The sequence below is a fragment of the Podarcis erhardii genome (genome assembly GCF_964252035.2).
Source record: "Podarcis erhardii genome assembly, chromosome: Z".
NCBI lineage: Eukaryota > Metazoa > Chordata > Lepidosauria > Squamata > Lacertidae > Podarcis > Podarcis erhardii.
In genome coordinates this window covers 44179576-44198464 of record NC_138504.1, presented here as the reverse complement: position 1 = coordinate 44198464, position 18889 = coordinate 44179576, and the positions used below count along the sequence as shown (strand labels likewise).

The 18889-nt window shown below is 47.9% G+C and overlaps 1 protein-coding gene across 5 annotated transcripts in view; it reads left to right on the top strand.

Moving 5' to 3' along the window:
• ASTN2 (astrotactin 2) overlaps positions 1 to 18889 on the top strand; it is a 658777-nt gene that overhangs the window by 501307 nt on the left and 138581 nt on the right. For all 5 annotated transcript variants that reach the window (XM_081847443.1, XM_081847445.1, XM_081847447.1 and 2 more), the window contains one exon: positions 8960 to 9225. In XM_081847443.1, coding sequence (XP_081703569.1) covers positions 8960 to 9225 — 266 coding nt within the window. The remainder of the gene's footprint in view (positions 1 to 8959; positions 9226 to 18889) is intronic.

Here is an 18889-nt window from a genome sequence, read left to right as displayed (position 1 = left end):
ACATTAAAATGGGGGATGCGGGTGGCGCTGTGGGTTAAACCACAGAGCCTAGGACTTGCCGATCAGAAGGTCGGCGGTTCAAATCCCCATGATGGGGTGAGCTCCCGTTGCTCAGTCCCTGCTCCTGCCAACCTAGCAGTTCGAAAGCACGTCAAAGTGCAAGTAGATAAATAGGAAACGCTCCGGCGGGAAGGTAAAACGGCGTTTCCGTGCGCTGCTCTGGTTCGCCAGAAGCGGCTTAGTCATGCTGGCCACATGACCCGGAAGCTGTACGCCGGCTCCCTCGGCCAATAAAGCGAGATGAGCGCCGCAACCCCAGAGTCGGTCACGACTGGACCTAATGGTCAGGGGTCCCTTTACCTTTACCTTTTACATTAAAATGGATCCAGAATAATCGATTTAAATGGACATAAGATAATCACTGTGCTGTGTGTGTGTGTGAGAGAGAGAGAGAGAGAGAGAGAGAGATTTCCCTTTTTTAAGCAAATTACATCATCAAGAGCCACACGTTTTGGGGGGCCTGAGTAGGAGTCACAAGACCACACTGCTTTCTGGGGAAAGTAGAAGGTTCCCATTTATGAAAAGATAAAGAGCTGCCTGCAGAGGTCCTGGTCCTTTCTCTGCCCAATCATGCCTCACAGACATGGGGATTCAGAAAGAACCTGGCTTTCAAAGTGTGGCTTAATAAACCACAATCGTTTCGCCTGCCCATTAAGATGACTAGGAGGTATGCCTAAGGCATTGGAAAAAAGCTCCTTGGATTGTGGCTTTGAAGAGAAGCACCCAGCTGTGCCCCCCCAACCCCTTTGGCCTATTTGGATACAGGTAGCTTTCAAATCTGCTGCTATATGATGAAACTTTGATGGGAGACAGTAGGAAGTGCCCCCGCCCACCCAGCAGGAATCTTAAATTGAACAAGGCTCTGCTCCATGCTTTAATAAACTTGTGTTGGGATTACCAACCAGCAGGCAAGACAGTAACGTCACAACACAAGTCTTGTGGGGCTCCAACACTGCTAGCACCTTGTAAAAGTGGCCTTCCCTTCCCACTTTTGCAGAACTTTAATAGAGCAAGTTAAAAGCCTTTTCCCACTCTGGTATATGTTGTGTATTGAGTCAAACGATTTTATATCTGTATTATTATTGTCTGTAATTAAATTAGGGTAAAGTAACTGCCTTTTGGTTCCAGAGGGTACAGCTACTATTGGTTCATTTAAGCTGCTGTATTTGGATCCTCTGTCTTATTGGTTGCCTCCAAAAGGCAAGACTGTGATTGCCTGATATTGTTCCCTCCAAAATGTATCCCTTCTAGCTTGTTCCCTGTCCCTATAAATGTAGCTCTCCCCTCCTCAGGTTTTAGTCTTGTTGCTTTTAATAAAGAAGTGTTACTAGAGAACTGTCTCCAGCATATTATGTCAAGAGAGCTGAAATCACAAACCCCACGTCACAACAACTGGCGACGAGGATGGGATCCGGAATGCTGAGGAGCGGTTAAACGCAGCCCTGCCTCAGAGTCCGGATTGTAGCTAAGAACAAGACTCAGTGGCCGGCTGAGAAGACGACCCTGCCCACAGGACAATGGAGAGTCCAAGGGTATTGGAGCCCTTCCAGCCATCAGAGCCCCACACGTGGGAAGACTATGTCGAACGCTTCGAGTTCTTCGCAGTGGCTCAAGGGATCACTGATGCCAGCAGAAGAAGGGCCACATTCCTGAGCTACTGTGGGCCTGAGACCTTCAAGCTGGCCAAGGCATTGCTTGCCCCAGCGAAGCTAAGTGAGACATCTCTCAAAGATATTCTTGCCTGCCTAACAAGCCATTTAGCGCCTACTGAGACCAAGATGGCCCGGCGGATGGAGTTTCATAAGAGGCAGCAGCGTGCTGGGGAGTCTGTATCTGCATTTCTAGCTGAACTGCGGAAGCTCGCTCAGCACTGCGACTTCCAAGATCTGGAAGAGACTCTCCTGGATCGGTTTGTCGGTGGTCTGAGCAGCAAGAAAGCCAGAAGACGCATCGTGGCTAAAGAAGAGGTTACCCTTGCTTCAGCCTTGAAGGAGGCCACTGCCACCGAGAATTATGAAAGAGAGGAGCTTGATGCCAGTCGCAGGGCCCCTAAGCCACAGATAGAAGTTGCGCATGCCATGGACGAGCCAGAGGCTACTCCGAGCCAGAGCCCAGTCCGTGGGGTCGAGTCAGTGCGTCAGGCCTGCACAGTGCACAAAGATCACCGAGGCAGGTGCCCTGGTTGTGGTGGAAACCATGAGCGGAAGAGTTGTCGTTTCCGGGATGCTATGTGCCGGACGTGCGGAAAGACAGGTCACATCGCCAGGGTCAGTAGATCGGCGGCGTTGGGAGCGACAGGAGCACCTAGACTGGAGCATTGCAGATCGCCCACAGCAAACCATGTTCTAAAGGACTGCCACTACGTAACGGAGATCAACGGGAGGATCGTGCAGTTTCCAGCTCAAGGCAAGGCACACGTCAAGGTGAAGATTGAGGGTCAGCTGTGCGACATGGAGGTGGACTCCGGATCTGGATTCACTATTGTGTCGGACCAGACCGCGAGGACATTCTTCCCCAGGGGTAAGTTGCCCCCTCTGGAGCCCTTCCCGGCAACTTTGCAGTCATACTCAGCGGGCCGCATCCATGTCATGGGAATGTGTGCCGTGAGAGTACAGTTCCGGGACAAACAGGCGGTACTCAAACTGGTGATTGCGAAGGGCAGTCGCCCCAGTCTCTTGGGCACTGACTGGTTTCCCGCCCTGGGACTGAGTATATCAGGGCTTAATTCAATCCAAACCTGCCCCGAGATGAGTGAGGCATTATACAAAGAATTTGCTGGTCTCTTTAATGGAAAACTGGGTTGTTATAAAGGGCCCCCAGTTGACTTCGAATTGGACCCTGGGGTGGCCCCAATCCGACTCAAACCAAGGTGAGTGCCATTTGCACTGCAACCCAAGATCGAAGCAGAGCTGGATAAATTGGTCAAGCAGGGAGTTCTCTCACCCGTGGACTCTGCTAAGTGGGAGACTCCAATCGTCACGCCCCTTAAAGCAAATGGGGAAGTTAGGATCTGTGCTGATTACAAATGTACTATCAATAAGGCACTCAGGGGAAATTCATACCCCATTCCAGTCGTATCACATCTGTTGGCTAAACTGGCTGGGGGCAAGGTGTTCGCCAAACTTGACCTGGCACAAGCTTACCAACAGCTGCCAGTAACCCCACAATCAGCGGAAGCACAGGCTATTGTCACACATAAAGGGGCGTTCAGAGTTAACAGATTACAATTTGGAGTTTGTGTGGCCCCAGGGATTTTTCAAGGGCTCATGCAACGCCTGTTAAGAGGTCTGCCGGGGGTCTTGCCATTTTTTGATGACGTTTTGATTGCTGGAAAAGACCCACAGGAACTGGTTGCGTGTGTCCGTGCAGTGTTGCTCAAGTTCAAGGAGGTGGGGTTGCAACTAAAAAAGGAAAAAAATGCAGTTTTGGGGTGCCAACTGTGGAATTCTTGGGGTTTAAAATTGATGCATCAGGCATCCACCCCACAGATGCTAAGGTTAAGGCCATCATCGAGGCACCACGACCACAGAACAAGACGGAGTTGCAGTCATTCCTGGGACTTAATAACTTTTATCATTCGTTCTTACCCCAGAAAGCTTCGGTAGCTGAACCATTACATAGACTGTTGCAGAAAAAGAATGTGTGGCGATGGGGGCAGGAGCAGCAGAAGGCTTTTGACTCCTTGCGAGGAATGCTGAGTAGCAAGAGCGTCCTTGCTCATGATGAATCGAAGCCGCTGGTCCTGGCATGTGATGCCTCTCAATACGGCCTGGGGGCGGTGCTGAGTCATAGGGAACCGGATGGGTTGGAAAAGCCCATCTCTTTCTATTCCCGTACGTTGTTGCCCACGGAGCGCAACTATGCTCAAATTGACAAAGAGGCGCTTGCAATTGTGGCAGGAATCAAAAAGTTCCATGATTATTTGTACGGTCGTCATTTCTCCATTGAAACAGACCACAAACCACTGTTGGGGTTGTTCAACCCGAACAAACAAATGCCACAAATTCTCTCCCCCAGAATGTTGCGTTGGTCTATATTCCTGAACGGGTTCCAGTACACCTTGACCCATGTGCCGGGGAAACGGTTGTGCCACGCTGATGCGCTGAGTCGATTGCCCCTTCCTGGCGGGAGCAATGAGGATCCTGCTCCAGCGGAGCACATAATGATGCTGGAAACACTTCCGGGGGCTCCTGTAACGGCTACTGATATTGCTGAGAAAACGAGGAAAGATGCTGTTCTCTCCCATGTGCTCACTTGGGTGGGGAGGGGGTGGCCAGGTGGTCCGCATGAAGACAAATTCAGGCCTTATGCGACAAGGCAGCACGAGTTATCCATGCATAAGGGTTGTCTCCTGTGGGGAGATAGGGTGATCATCCCAGCACCACTGAGAAACAGGGTTCTTGAGACGCTTCACATGGGACACCCGGGAATGGTCAGGATGAAGTCGCTAGCCCGATGTTATGTGTGGTGGCCTGGAATGGACCAGAACATAGAGCAATGGGTACGAACATGCAAGGCATGCCAAGAGGTGCGGCCAGAAGTGGCCAGAGCACCAGTTCACTGGTGGGAGCAGTCCAGATCTCCCTGGAGCCGGCTGCACTTAGATTTTGCTGGGCCATTCCAGGGGAAGGTCTTTTTGGTTATCGTCGATGCATATTCCAAATGGTTAGAAGTGGCGATGGTCCCTAGCATGGCATCAGCTGCCGTAATCAAGGTGTTGAGGCAGCTGTTTGCAACCCACGGGTTACCTGAGACCATTGTATCAGATAATGGGGCAGCTTTTGTATCCCAAGAATTCAAGGCATTCTTGGCTGATAACTTCATAAGGGGGGTCACATCCGCGCCCTTTCACCCATCCTCCAATGGGCAGGCGGAGCGCATGGTAAGAACAGCCAAAGAATCCATTGCGCGCTTAATGGAGGGTAACTGGTCAGCTCGCATTGCGCGAATGTTATTTTTGCAGCATGCGACGCCGTGTACTGCGACGGGCAAGTCACCAGCTGAGCTGCTCTTGGGTAGAAGATTGGTAACGGTGTTGGATTATGTCCACCCGGATAAAATGCCAAACCGTAATTCAAGAGCAAACCCCCAGGCTGAGACTGACACAACAAGGTATTTCGCCCCTGAAGATCTGGTTTGGGTGAGGAACTATTCACGAGGTTTGCGGTGGGTGGCTGGTGTGGTCACCCGGGCTAGTGGACCTGTGTCCTATTATGTGACCTTGGAAAATGGGCAAGTTTGGAAGAGACATATAGATCAGCTGAGGCGCCGGGCGCTCAGCAGGGAGGAGCCTGATAATTCATCCCTGGCTAACGACGCAGAGCTGCAAGACCAGAGTGAAAATGGCCCAGAGGTGCAATCACCAGGGGCTTCAGCAAATGAACCAGGGTCTGCTAGTCCTCAGGATGACGAGGTACAGGTAGGGGACCCTGAGATGTCTGGGACTCCATCTGTTCCCGACGAAACCCCTATAGCAGCCCCCCTACCACAGGTGACACCCAATCCAGAACCGGCAACACCTGTTGTCAGGAGATCAAGTAGAAGTTGTAGGACCCCACAGTACCTGAGAGATTACGTCTGCTGTGCTCACTAGGGGGGGAGGGGTGTTGTGTATTGAGTCAAAGGATTTTATATCTGTATTATTATTGTCTGTAATTGAATTAGGGTAAAGTAACTGCCTTTTGGTTCCAGAGGGTACAGCTACTATTGGTTCATTTAAGCTGCTGTATTTGGATCCTCTGTCTTATTGGTTGCCTCCAAAAGGCAAGACTGTGATTGCCTGATATTGTTCCCTCCAAAATGTATCCCTTCTAGCTTGTTCCCTGTCCCTATAAATGTAGCTCTCCCCTCCTCAGGTTTTAGTCTTGTTGCTTTTAATAAAGAAGTGTTACTAGAGAACTGTCTCCAGCATATTATGTCAAGAGAGCTGAAATCACAAACCCCACGTCACAACAGTATACTCAACTCAATGTTGGTCTGAATGTGCTGCCAGGCTCTTGTTATGACTGGGAGATGTACCTTATTTCATTTGTGTGTGTGTGTGTGCACGCACATCTACATTTGGCATTTGTGTATTTGAATTGGTCAGGCATAGCCAGGCCTAACATTCAGTCTAGTTCTTGGGAAGATCCCTGAATGTTGAAGCGAGAGTATTATGGGAGGAATTCAGGGTTGCACTAAATTGTTGTTGTTTTTTCTGAGGGTATGTAGTACTGGTACCTTTTTTCCTAGAAGAAAAGCACTGAAGGTGACCTTTCCATCTGGGAAAGAATTTTGGTTTTCCAGAGGGAATAACACCCTGCAATCCAGGGTCCAAATCCCCACAAAGTCATATTGCTCACTGCATGACCTTGAACCATGGGTAGGCAAACTAAGGCCCAGGAGCAGGATCCGGCCCAGTCGCCTTCTAAATCCAGCCCGTGGATGGTCCTGGAATCAGCATGTTTTTACATGAGTAGAATGTGTCCTTTTATTTGAAACGCATCTCTGTGTTATTTGTGGAGCATAGGATTTCGTTCATTTTTTCCTCCAAAATATAGTCCGGCCCCCACAAGGTCTGAGGGACAGTGCACCAGCCCCCTGCTGAAAAAGTTTGTTGACTCCTGCCTTGGACCAACCATAGAGTCTCAGCCTATGTTGCCTCACTTGGTTGTTATGAGGGACAGGGTGGTGGTGGTGGTGGTGGTGAACCATGTACGTCACCTTGAGCTCTTTGTAGAAAAAGTAGAATAGAAATGTAATAATAAACCAAACTCTTAGAATTGTGTCCAATGTTCATCCCACTCATTGGACCCTTTGAAAGTAATGGACATGACTAACTTGGATAGATTAATTTCAGTGGGTTGTATCAAATGTTAGTTCTACCCAGAACAGACCCATTGAGATTAATGCACAAGTCTGACTTAGGTCCATTTATATTAATAGGTTCTGTTCTTAGTAGTGGAACTTAGTTGGGCACAACCCTTTACTTCTACGCCACTGTTTGTTACATATTCATTTGATGGATGCATTGCCTTAATCTTCCAAGTGCGGCATTTTCCCTTATGCTTCAGGTATCTATGTTTTGTCTGGCTTTTAGCATCATGTATACATTTATTCACTTAAATCTCCTTTTGACCCACTTGTTGTTGTTTAAACTTTTTTTGCAAAAAAAATTGCTTCATAGAAGAAAGTGGAGGTGAGGGGATTATGTCACAGATTTCCAGCCAGTCAGAGCTGCCATTATGTCACAGATTTCCAGCCAGTCAGAGCTGCCATAGCACTCATTTCCCCTTAAGCTGAACCCAGAAAATAAGATTGCTTGTCTTGGCTAAATGCAGCGAGTGTCCTTTCACAGCACCCACCTCCTCAAATTATCTACCTCAATTGTCTTGAGAATAGAAATGCAATAACAGAAGCACTCTTTTTGCCTCTGCAATAAGGTCTCACCAAATATTTGAGTTGGATTCTGTTTCCTCATTAAAGAAGGGAGCTGCATAAGTTTGGCCTGTTTTGGACCCTGGATCTCTGCAGAGGGCTTCTGCTTTTGGACACAATTGCTTTTCTTGTGACTGCAAACAATGCCACTTTGAGATCTCTGAGTCTCAGAAGGAAATTATTTTTGTCTGTCTTCCTCTCCCCCCACGCACCAGATACAGCCCACTTCCCTTCACCAGAAGTTACAACTCTATAACTCCACTGGAGGGCAGCAGAAAATTACATAAACCAGTTTTTTAAGCACAGCATGCAGTCCCTGAAAAGTTCAAGATTTAGGCAAGGATGGTATGTGTGCGTGTGATGTGTTTGTCTAGTCTCCAAGCAGTGGGAGATATTGGGGTGCCATCACATGCCCTGTGGTTACTTGGAATGAAGGTTGCTGGAGACTGGTTTCTTTGTGATAAATATGGTTTTATTTACACACACACATATACGTAGGCTGAGTGTAAGATAGAAGGTATCAGGGCAGGAGCACCCCAACAGATCTTTCTCCCTCATTCAGTTTTCGGGTGGGGGGGGGGCGGGCAGTCCCAAAGCCATAGCATTGTTTTCAGCACAGAACATTCCAGGCTACTTGCTCAGAAGCTTTTTTGGGGAAACAGGAGGTGCCACCTAAGCTGGTACAACCAATTAATGGTGAAGAGGATTCTTCGGCTAATGTGGTTGGTGCCCTTGTAATTCCCTTCATTGGCCAACACTTAATCCCTGTCTATTGTTCCCCAGCTCTCTAATTCAGGACTTGCCATGGTGGCTCAAATGCAGATAGTTGGCAATTTAATTTCAAAACAACTTAAAAGGTGTTGAGAGCTGGGAAGATCATCCCCTCCACACATACACACAGATCAACCATATTTTACTTTTGATTAATGAATGTTCAAACTACATCCTCATACAACTATTACTTGCAACCGTACAAGCCGTTTAGAACACTCACTTCATCAATGAGCTGTTTCCACCCTCTGTGCTGGATTGTGTGCTTGTTGGGTAGACAGTTGAAGACTTAATTGTGAACTTAGAGGGTAAGTTATGACAGCTCTGTATCAGCCTATCTGGGAGAACTCTGAAATTTGCAATATTAGAAGAAGAAATATAGAGAGAGAGGATAAATCCTCAACAGCAGCCCAGCGAGAACAGCATATTCTGTGGCCACATAATTCTGTGTGCTATTTGTATGGGGTCAGGGGTTCAGCCCAGAAACCTGGAGTGGGGGAGGATGAACGACTAAGATGAATGAAGTATGCTAAAAAGAGACATGGGTGGCTAAAATTCTGAACTGGAGCACTCCACATTGCACTATTTTGTTGCAGGTACCACTTTTTAAATATATCTATTCTAAAATAATTTACTTGGGACTGAACTTTAGTGTTTTACTTTTGTCCCCCCCCCCTCCATCCCACCTCTCCCTGCTCTGTTCCCAAACCAGAAACAACTGAACTAGGTAACAAGAAGGAACTGAAGTCCATGCCATTCATCACCTACCTCTCGGGCCTGTTGTCCGCCCAGATGCTGTCAGATGACCAGCTGATATCGGGTGTGGAGATCCGCTGTGAAGAAAAGGGTCGCTGCCCCTCTACTTGCCACTTATGTCGACGCCCAGGCAAAGAGCAGCTGAGTCCTACACCTGTGCTCCTTGAAATCAACCATGTGGTCCCTCTGTACACGCTGATCCAGAACAATGAGACCCGGGAGGTGAGTGGAGCAAGAGATGAAACTGGGGAAGTTGGCTGTGATGGTTCTAGGGGTTGCTCGTGCGTAAACCTGCGTCACACCTGGCTGGGTTGCCTGAGTGAACCTTTTCTGTCTGGACAGCCACTCACCCGTGGCTGTCTCAATCGCTGGCAGAATCCATCAGTGGGCGTTTCTTGAACTTCTTCCAGCAAAGAAGCTCTTTGACGCCTAGTCTCCACCTACTCTCCCTGCGCGGAAGCCTTCTGCGCAAGGAGGGTGTGGTTAGCGGAGGACCCGTGTTCTCCCCGCTGGTCCCTGGTGAGGAGTCATGGGACCGCCTCGCCGATTCCCCCATCTGCCCCCCTTCTCCACTGGTGCTACGCTGATTTCCTTCCCCAGAAGATGGGCTGCTTCTCCTCATCCCGGAACGCTCTCCGGAATCCCTCTGGAGCCCTCTCTCTCCCTCTGGCTCCGATGGCAGTTCCCTGACATTGGCCAATTAGGGCAAATGGGGCACTGCCCCACCAGCCTCAGTCTGCCCTTGGCCGGCATATGATAAAGGGTAGAACATTCAATTTTCACACACCAGCTGCTCAAACTATATTAAAACACCTTCCTGTTGGGGGGCAGAAACTCCTATAATTCACCTTTCATCGTGTCTTTGTAAATACACTTGAAGTGCTATTGTTTCCGTGCTTTAGGCCTGTGCTGCTCACTGAGTTCCCTTTCTCTTCAGCCAATGCAAAACATATGGTCTGGTGTCCCTCTCAGCCAGTGGTGGCATATTATAATGGATGTAAAGATACCTGAGCCCTGCTTTTCCTTTAGAACACATTGCTTGTACCTGTGATCCTCTCAGTGCCAGCACCGTGGGGCTTGGCAGAAAGTATGCCGGCACAGTTCATAGCAGTGTTCTGGTATGGTAACCCTGCAATGAATTTGACTTTGTCCATCAAAGCATGGAACACACACTTTCAACATACTCAGCGCAGATTATTTCATCAATAAAAACATCATCAATTTATTTTTTGCTTTCTTAAAAGAGTGCTAAACTCACTGCTTTCCTTTTTCTTCTTCACACAAACAAATGAAAAAGATAGCAAAAGAGAGAAAAGAGAGAGAGGCAGAGGAGATCCTATTAGTGAGCCAGCCCAGAGAGCTACTACTTTATTAATCCATTTCAACTTTGCTCACTAAACTCCAGCATCTCCTAGTCAGACCCTTAAGATTTATCAGACCAGTAATAGGCCTCCTCCACTGAGTTTGAAACAGACCATCTAAAATCCTTCTGAAAAACCTTGTTGGTTGCCAACTTGTTTCTGCAGACAATGCGCCTGGCAGACAAAACTGAGCCCGAACATCCTAGTGATTGTAGAGCACACTGAACACAACAGCCAATCTGACTTTGGCTGTACTTTGGCTCTACTTGACTGAAGGAAAAACTTGTGTAGTATTTTTTGCTTCTTTGTTGTGGAACATTTAAAAAAGAATGATGTAAGGCCAAATATAATAGACTTGTCTCACCCAAAGGATTTTCAGAGAATCAGTAGATCAACATGTATTTTAGGTCTGTTGAGATTTTGGTGGAGCTGGCAGCATTGGAATAAGTTCAGGGCATAAAGGAGGTCTGGTGTGCCTCAACCTACCTCATTCAGTCTGCTTGGCCTAGTAGCTGCTTGACTTTGTCAGAGAGTCTCTCTGAGCTTGTGCTGTAGGTGCTGTGAATTTAGAGAAGGAAGGAAGAGTTGAGAATTGACTGCAAATTTCTATGGTAAGAACTTAGCAGAACCAGGGCTGAAGGGTGGAGCAAGAAGACACTTGAAGGCAAAGGAGAACAGCAGCTGGTGGGCCATGTGGGCACACTAGAAGAAGTGCTGCATTGATTCCAGTGGTGTGCTCACACCGTCCTGACTTCACCACCATCAAGTCATACCCTGGCAGTGGCAGTTATGCCAGTGTCAGGAGGGTGTCTCTGCAGCACTGCTCTACCATTCTGGCTGCTCCTGGTTGTAAGGCTGGATGACAAACAGGCAAAAAGGTTGGCGAGCAGAGAAAGGAGATTCATGCCAACATTTTTTTCCTGACACCTGAGCAGCAAACACCAGGAATTTTGCATAGAATGGCATCTCAAAATCTTCTATAGTAAAAGAGAAGGTGCTCATGTTCCTCCCCTCAGAGATGGTATCTATGGCATGTGCTTAAATCAGAGCCAAGCTCCTTCTCCTTCAATTCTCTTTTTAGCTAGAGTTAAAGAGGGAGTGTTTGACTCTCTTCTTAACTGATAGATAGATGGCCATTTTAACTTTATTTGCTCTCTTGGTCCTCACTGGCTCTCAGTGCTGCATTGTGGCATGCAAGCACTTATTTCTTCTCTGAGCTGGCTCTTAGCATCAGAGAGACTTTAGGAAGCTGCTTCATAACAAGTTAGATTGGGCCCTTCTAACCCAGCAGCATCTCCTCTGGCCCTCAACAGCTCTCTGGGGCCTTCTGCATCATCTGCAGTCTGTTTAACTGAAGGTACCAGGGATCAATCAGGGGCACTTTTCTGTGACTGAAGCACAGGACCTACCACTGAGCTTTGACCCCTCGCCATATCTTTGCAAAACTTTGTAAATCAGGAAGTTTTGATTTCCCTTTTGGCAGTGGTCTTTTCTACCTATGCCAGACATTTGGAAGCCTAAAACTAACAGCAATTCTTTGCACCATTCAAATCCCCACCAGCATACAGACTGTTTCTGTCTCACAACATCCCTACTCTGCCGTCAAATTGCCGTCAAGCAGAGGCCAATGGAATGTGCCCAACTGGCCACTGGAGGTCAGTGTAAGTCTAACAGGTGCAGGTGAACTTTCCTTGGTGACACTTCTTGAGCTTAGCTACTTGGCTGCTCTTCTTCCTTACTTCAAAACACTGAAAGAGCTTACATGTTAATTATATGTAGATTTATCTCCTCTCCCCCACGGTTCTTCATCTCGCCTTTCCCTCCCACAAACCAGGCTGTTGTTTCTCTATCCAAAAATGACAGCCCTGTTTAAAGTCACTTATTAGCACCGCAGCCTGCACTTGATTAAGGTGCTTGGAACACACCAGCTTGCAACAGCTGTGGGTGGGATGGGCGAACTGCAGATCTGGAAGTAATCACAGGTAGTGAAGGTATGGCCACCATTCAGGCCAAGCTGATCCACTGTCCTTTACCCCATGGCAGTGGTGTAGTGGGAGGGGGCTGTCACCCCAGGTGCAGTTTTTAGGGGGCACATCACAGCACCCTGCCCCATCATGAGCTATTACATCCTTCTCAGCAGCCTTCAGCTGGGGGGGGGGGGGTTTGCGAAGGACGCAAGAGGCTTGCCCCATGGTCCCCCTGTGAGCCCAGTGCTACTTTTGTGAGCGGTGCTGCTTACAGAGAGGCTGCTATGAGCTGTTGCGTCCTTGTCACGGCACTCTGCAGCTGGCTCTCAGGCCAGGGCGTTTGTCTGTTGTGTCCTTCTCAGCCACACCCCCCCAGCTGAGGGCACTGTGAGAAGGAAGCAACAACTCAAGGCACCCTCCCTGAGAGCCCAGCACTGCTAGCAAGAGCAGCACTGGGCTTGCAGGGGCCAGGGTGCATGACTGTTCACGGCGACCTGCAAGCCCAGGTCACTGCCCCTTCTGCCGCTGCCTCCTACCGCCATGACATGACCTTGTAGCCTGCCACTGCTTCTGCTACCACCTCCCGTTGCTGGGGCAAGGCCTTGCAGGCCGCCACTTCTTGTGCCTCTGCCATGAAGCCTTGCAGGTTGCTGCTGCTACTGCCACCACCTGCTGTGGCCATGGTGAGGCCTGCAAGGTTGCCAATGGTTTTGCTGCCACTGCCAGGCTGCTGCCACTTCTGCCACCTGGCAGGCCTGCTGGCAGTCCCAAATTATTTATCTTCACTATAACTCATGACTTTCCTTTGAATTGTCCTGAATACCACCATTTGGTAGCTAAGCCAAAAAACCAAAAGTCCTGTTTGGATGTATTTTGGCTTGTCTGCTGATGAAAGTGACTGTGTGGTGATTGATAATATCATCATTTATCAGTTTTAGACCCTTAAGTAGTAGCAGTTGCCAGGACATTACCCTGTTCACCTCTGCATAGTTCCATCCTTATTTCAGACATCACAATATATTGGTATATCACAATGTTTAGCTGGTGATATATCATGATGTTGAAAACCAGATAGTGTCCAGCCCTAGCACCTATGGCAGTTTCATCAATATACGAGTACCAGAAGCACCTCATTTTAACACACACACGCGCGCGCGCGCACACACACACACACACAGAGACTTATAATAATAATAATCAAAATAAATAAATAAAAATTGTCCAGTGGCACCTTGGAGACCAACTAAGTTTGTTATGGGTATAAGCTTTTGTGTGCACGCACACTTCTTCAGATACACGCTTCTTCAGATACAACGAAAGCTTATACCCAGAACAAACTTAGTTGGTCTCTAAGGTGCCGCTGGACAATTTATTTATTTATTTTGACTGTGTCAGACCAACACAGTTACCTACCTGAATTTTATTATAATATAGTAGTAGTAATAATGATCTTGCAGCCCAGACACAACTTCCAGTCCCACTTTCTCCTAGCAAGGTGCCTTGAGCATATAATCCATATCTCCTTAGGACAACCACTTCATCTGAACTAACTTTTATGACCTCGGGAAGGAAAGATGGTTGTGCTGGCAGTGCAAATCCTGCTTAAAACCTCCACCAGACTTGCTTCCCTGCAACTGGGCTGGAACACTGCCCAGCTGCTGCAATGGAACATCTGAAGGAAGTGTGCAGAGGCACTTATGTTCCCTTTGCACAGAGGTGAGGAACATTTTTCCAGCCCAAGAGCCACATTCCCTTCTGGGCAGCCTTCTGAGGTCCACATGCCAGTGGCACGTGGAACTAGAGACAAAGGTGGGTGTAGCAACAAGTGTAATCCTCCCCTTTGTACAGTAGACTAGTTTCTGCACACACACCCCTATCCTCCATCCAGGCAAGCAAGAGGCATTATCAGAGTTCAAGGGCACACATCTATCCATGCAAAAAGCACCCAGGGTGTGAAGTGCAACTGGTGGTGGCTTGGGGAGAATTCTGAGGTCAAGTCTGAGAGGCCTGGGGACTGCATTCAGCTCCCGGCCAGAGGCTCACCAGCAGTGCATTTCTTCTAGAAAAAACGATGCAAGTACTCACCATGAAGTTGTTACAGTGGGTGCCACACTTTTAACCAGTGCTTTTCTTCTAGTACAAATGGTGCCAGTACTGTGTACCCTTGAGTACACCCCTCCCAAATAAAAGCACTGGTCACCACCCTCCCTTGGCTTCTTACTCCAGAAAACTGGCTTGTGGCACCTGTGGTTTCCCCAATCCCCTCCTCTCACCCTCTGGAATTAATCTGCTGCATTAATTAGGAGGGGTCTGTGGAGGGTGATGCTTCTCCCCCTGGCAGCATAGCTTGAAGAGAACTGTTCCCAGCTCTCGAGACAGAAGCCAGCTCCTAGAATAAACCAACCAGACACTGACTGATTAGTCCCTGCAGAAAACATCCCAGCCCTGTCCTGAGTAGGGGGACTGCATGAGGTGGGGAATGGAGGCAGCATGCTTGGGGTGTGTGGAACGGAGTCCAGAGGGGGCAAGTTGGGTGTAGCAGACGGTGTGGCTGTTGAGGTGGGGCAGGTTTTTGTGCTGCAGGATGGAAGGCAAAAGCACACTTGAGTTACACCCTAGGCAAAAAAAAAAAAAGGGGGGGGGAGTGCCCTTATTTTGTGGGAAGAAGAGCAGGGGTTTGCCAGCAGACAATGGGTAAACATTAAGGACAGTGATCAGTGTAGTCGTAGGGCCTCTCCTGACATCATGTTTTCCTTTTCCAGAGCACTTTTGGAACAGTTCCTGTGGAGAAATGCATGCACAAAACTTTATGTGGGGATGGAAAATCCCCACATATTTCTTTCCCTTTTTCTTTTCTTTTTTCCCTCTCCTCCTCCTCCTTCTCTCCCCGCCCCCTCCAACTTTTCTTCCTGAAAGATCCATGAGCAGGAAATTGCAGGACTCCTTGTTTGCTACTTATGGATCTTACCTGGAAAATCCACTTTAATATTCCATTCTGGCATGTGGTTTTCCACATGGAGGGTGGGGACCTTGTTTGGCTTGGTGAAGCTGCTATGTGGAGACTGTTGTTTCTCACCCATTAGCTATGGCTGCAGCCACCCTCCTCCTCCCTCCCTCCCACCAGTTCTTATGGAGCAATCCGAATTTAAGGAAGCCAGCATAATTCATGCCTGGGTAGATTGTGCTGGGGCAATTTACCTTCATTCCAAACTCAGTTCAGGGGCAATTCTGCTGCCAGCTGAACTGACCCGAGCCTCACAGAGGAAAAACAAACCTTTAAAATAGAGTCTGACGCACCATACTTTTTTTTGCCTTTGCAACTTCCATGGCATTGCTAGCTTACGTGACTGAGCTGAATGGAGTTTGGGCTCTGGGGGGAAGTTTTCCAGCTGTACATTTGGAGCTTCGGTAAGAGGCAGAGTGGGCTCACCCATGAGGCAAGGTGAGGCAACCGCCTCAGATGACAGGATCCACAGAGGCAGCAGATCTGGCTTCCAAGGAATGAATTGCCTGGCACTGCCACTGCTGCTGCAGTGGCAGCAACAATTGCACCACACTCCTTGGAGGTTGGATCCGGCATCTCCTCAGCAGCCCCCCATGTCAACTCTTGGCGAATAGGAGATGCTGCTGGTCTCTTCCAGTGGGAGCCAGTGTGGTGTAGTGGTTAAGAATGGTAGACTCGTAATCTGGTGAACCGAGTTCGCGTTCCCCACTCCTCCACAAGCAGCTACTGGGTGATTTTGGGCCAGTCACACTTCTCTGAAGTCTCTCAGCCTCACTCACCTCACAGAGTGTTTGTTGTGGGGGAGGAAGGGAAAGGTTGTTAGCCGCTTTTAGACTCCTTAGGGTAGTGATAAAGAGGGACATCAAATCCAAACTCCTCCTCCTGCGGCTCCTTCTCCTTCTCCTCCTCCTCCTCCTCTTCCTCTTCTTCTTTCCACCCTGCTTCCTGATACAGATTTCTCTCCCCACCCCACCACTGCTTTATCCTAAGTGTGGCTCTTCACTCATCCCTGAGGTGGGCATTTTCTGGTTCGCCTCAGGTGCCAACATTTCTTGGGCCACCCTGGTGACAAACAAGTGGGACAGTCACTTCTTCGGCTGCTTTTCTCCTCACTCTCCTGTTTTCAGCCAATCTCATTTTTTCTTGTCCCACCAGGGCACGAGAGGCTGGTTGGGGCAGGCTTTTCTCCAGGGACCAGAACCATTTTTTTTTCTTGCTGTACCTTACGGGAGCAGAGCGTTCTTCAGCCATAGCGTCAGAACTGATGAGATCCTGTAAACCAGGATCCCCACTACTGTTGCTCTCTGTAGTTGATTACAGTTATATACCCTTCTTGCATTTGTCTGGGGTTCTAAACGGGATGTTATGCAGGTAGGAATGGATACTTACAACACACACACACCACAATTCTGAGTTGGGCAACCACCATAGAATCATAGAATCATAGAGTTGGAAGAGACCACAAGGGCCATCGAGTCCAACCCCCTGCTAAGCAGGAAACACCATCAGAGCACTCCTGACATATGGTTGTCAAGCCTCTGCTTAAAGACCTCCAAAGAAGGAGACTCCACCACACTCCTTGGCAGCAAATTCCACTGTCGAACAGCTCTTACTGTCAGGAAGTTCTTCCTAATGTTTAGGTGGAATCTTTTTTCTTGTAGTTTGGAACCATTGCTCCGTGTCCGCTTCTCTGGAGAAGCAGAAAACAACCTTTCTCCCTCCTCTATGTGACATCCTTTTATATATTTGAACATGGCTATCATATCACCCCTTAACCTCCTCTTCTCCAGGCTAAACATGCCCAGCTCCCTTAGCCGTTCCTCATAAGGCATCATTTCTAGGCCTTTGACCATTTTGGTTGCCCTCCTCTGGGCACGTTCCAGTTTGTCAGTGTCCTTCTTGAACTGTGGTGCCCAGAACTGGACACAGTACTCCAGGTGAGGTCTGACCAGAGCAGAATACAGTGGCACTATTACTTCCCTTGATCTAGATGCTATACTCCTATTGATGCAGCCCAGAATTGCATTGGCTTTTTTAGCTGCCGCGTCACACTGTTGGCTCATGTCAAGTTTGTGGTCAACCAAGACTCCTAGATCCTTTTCACATGTACTGCTCTCAAGCCAGGTGTCCCCCATCTTGTATTTGTGCCCCTTGGTTTGTTTGTTTTAATCAATTTATCTTAAAAGTTTTCAACAAAAAATACAATAAAAGCCTAATTGACCTAGAGAAAAGAAAAAAGAAAAAAGAAAGAATAAGAAAAGAAAGAAAAGAGAAAAAAAAGAGAAAGTGAAAGCAAGGCCCTCTATCACAATTATATCTTAGCCCTTACCAGTGGTACCTTGGGTTAAGAACTTAATTCATTCTGGAGGTCCGTACTTAACCTGAAACTGTTCTTAACCTGAAGCACCACTTTAGCTAATGGGGCCTCCCACTGCCGCCGTGCCACCAGAGCACAATTTCTGTTCTCATCCTGAAGCAAAGTTCTTAACCTGAGGTACTATTTCTGGGTTAGAGGAGTCTGTAACCTGAAGCGTCTGTAACTCGAGGTACCACTCTATTCCACACACAGAAGAGTGAACCCTCCCAGCTCCCACCTGGGAGCTTCCCCATTTTCCCTTCAGCCTCCCACCCTGAGGGATCCTTTCTACTCTGCCCCTCACATGTCCCCTTGTCTTCCATCTTTCAACTTCCCGTGTCTCATTCATTAATCCAAATTCGGGAGCTTCAAAAAGCAAAGCATAAAAATAGATAGAACAGAAAGAAAACAAGTATTAGAGATCATAGAAAGATAAGAAGAGAAAGAAAAGAAAGAAAAAGAAAAAAGGTTTCCAATTCTCTGTCTGCTAATTATGACAATTATCCAAAATATTCAAAGTATGCACTCCAGGATATCATCTATCTGTATCGTCCAGATGTTTCCCAATCTGCTAGGTCTTGTTTTCTCAATCTTCCATTCCAGACATCTCAAATTCTGCCCTTTCCACTCAAAAACTCCAAAAGTAGCTCTTCAATGATTATTATCATTAAATGTCCAAAATAGTCATTCTCTGGTCCAATACGATGAATTTCTCCCCAAAGGTTTTGACAAATCTTAAAAATGTAATAGTCCATTCTTATTTCCTTTTTGTATCTTCATTAATTCATACTCAGCTCCATATATTCCAAACCCATTTCCTGTTGGCCATGCATTTTCTTGATCTAAAGGGAAAAGGAAATATCATTCCGCTATTTCCATTCTTTTTCTAGACCAGTTGTCAAGAGCTTAGAGGCATTTTATTTTCTGTTTTCACTTCAGTTTGTACACAAGGCCCTTTCTCTCTCAGCTCCATCTCTACCATCTCTGGTTGTCCCTGTTCATAAATCCATTCATCTCTTCTGGCATTACAGTAGCATCCTTTCTCTGTTTAATGCTCCAGATACCTGTATGGATATCCACTCCAAAAAGTGGCATAGCGTGGGGGGTGCGGGGGGGGGGGGCGGCCGCACCGGGCGCAACATCTGGGGGTTAGGGTTAGGGGGCGCAAATCCACGGGTTAGGAGGTGCAAATTACTTG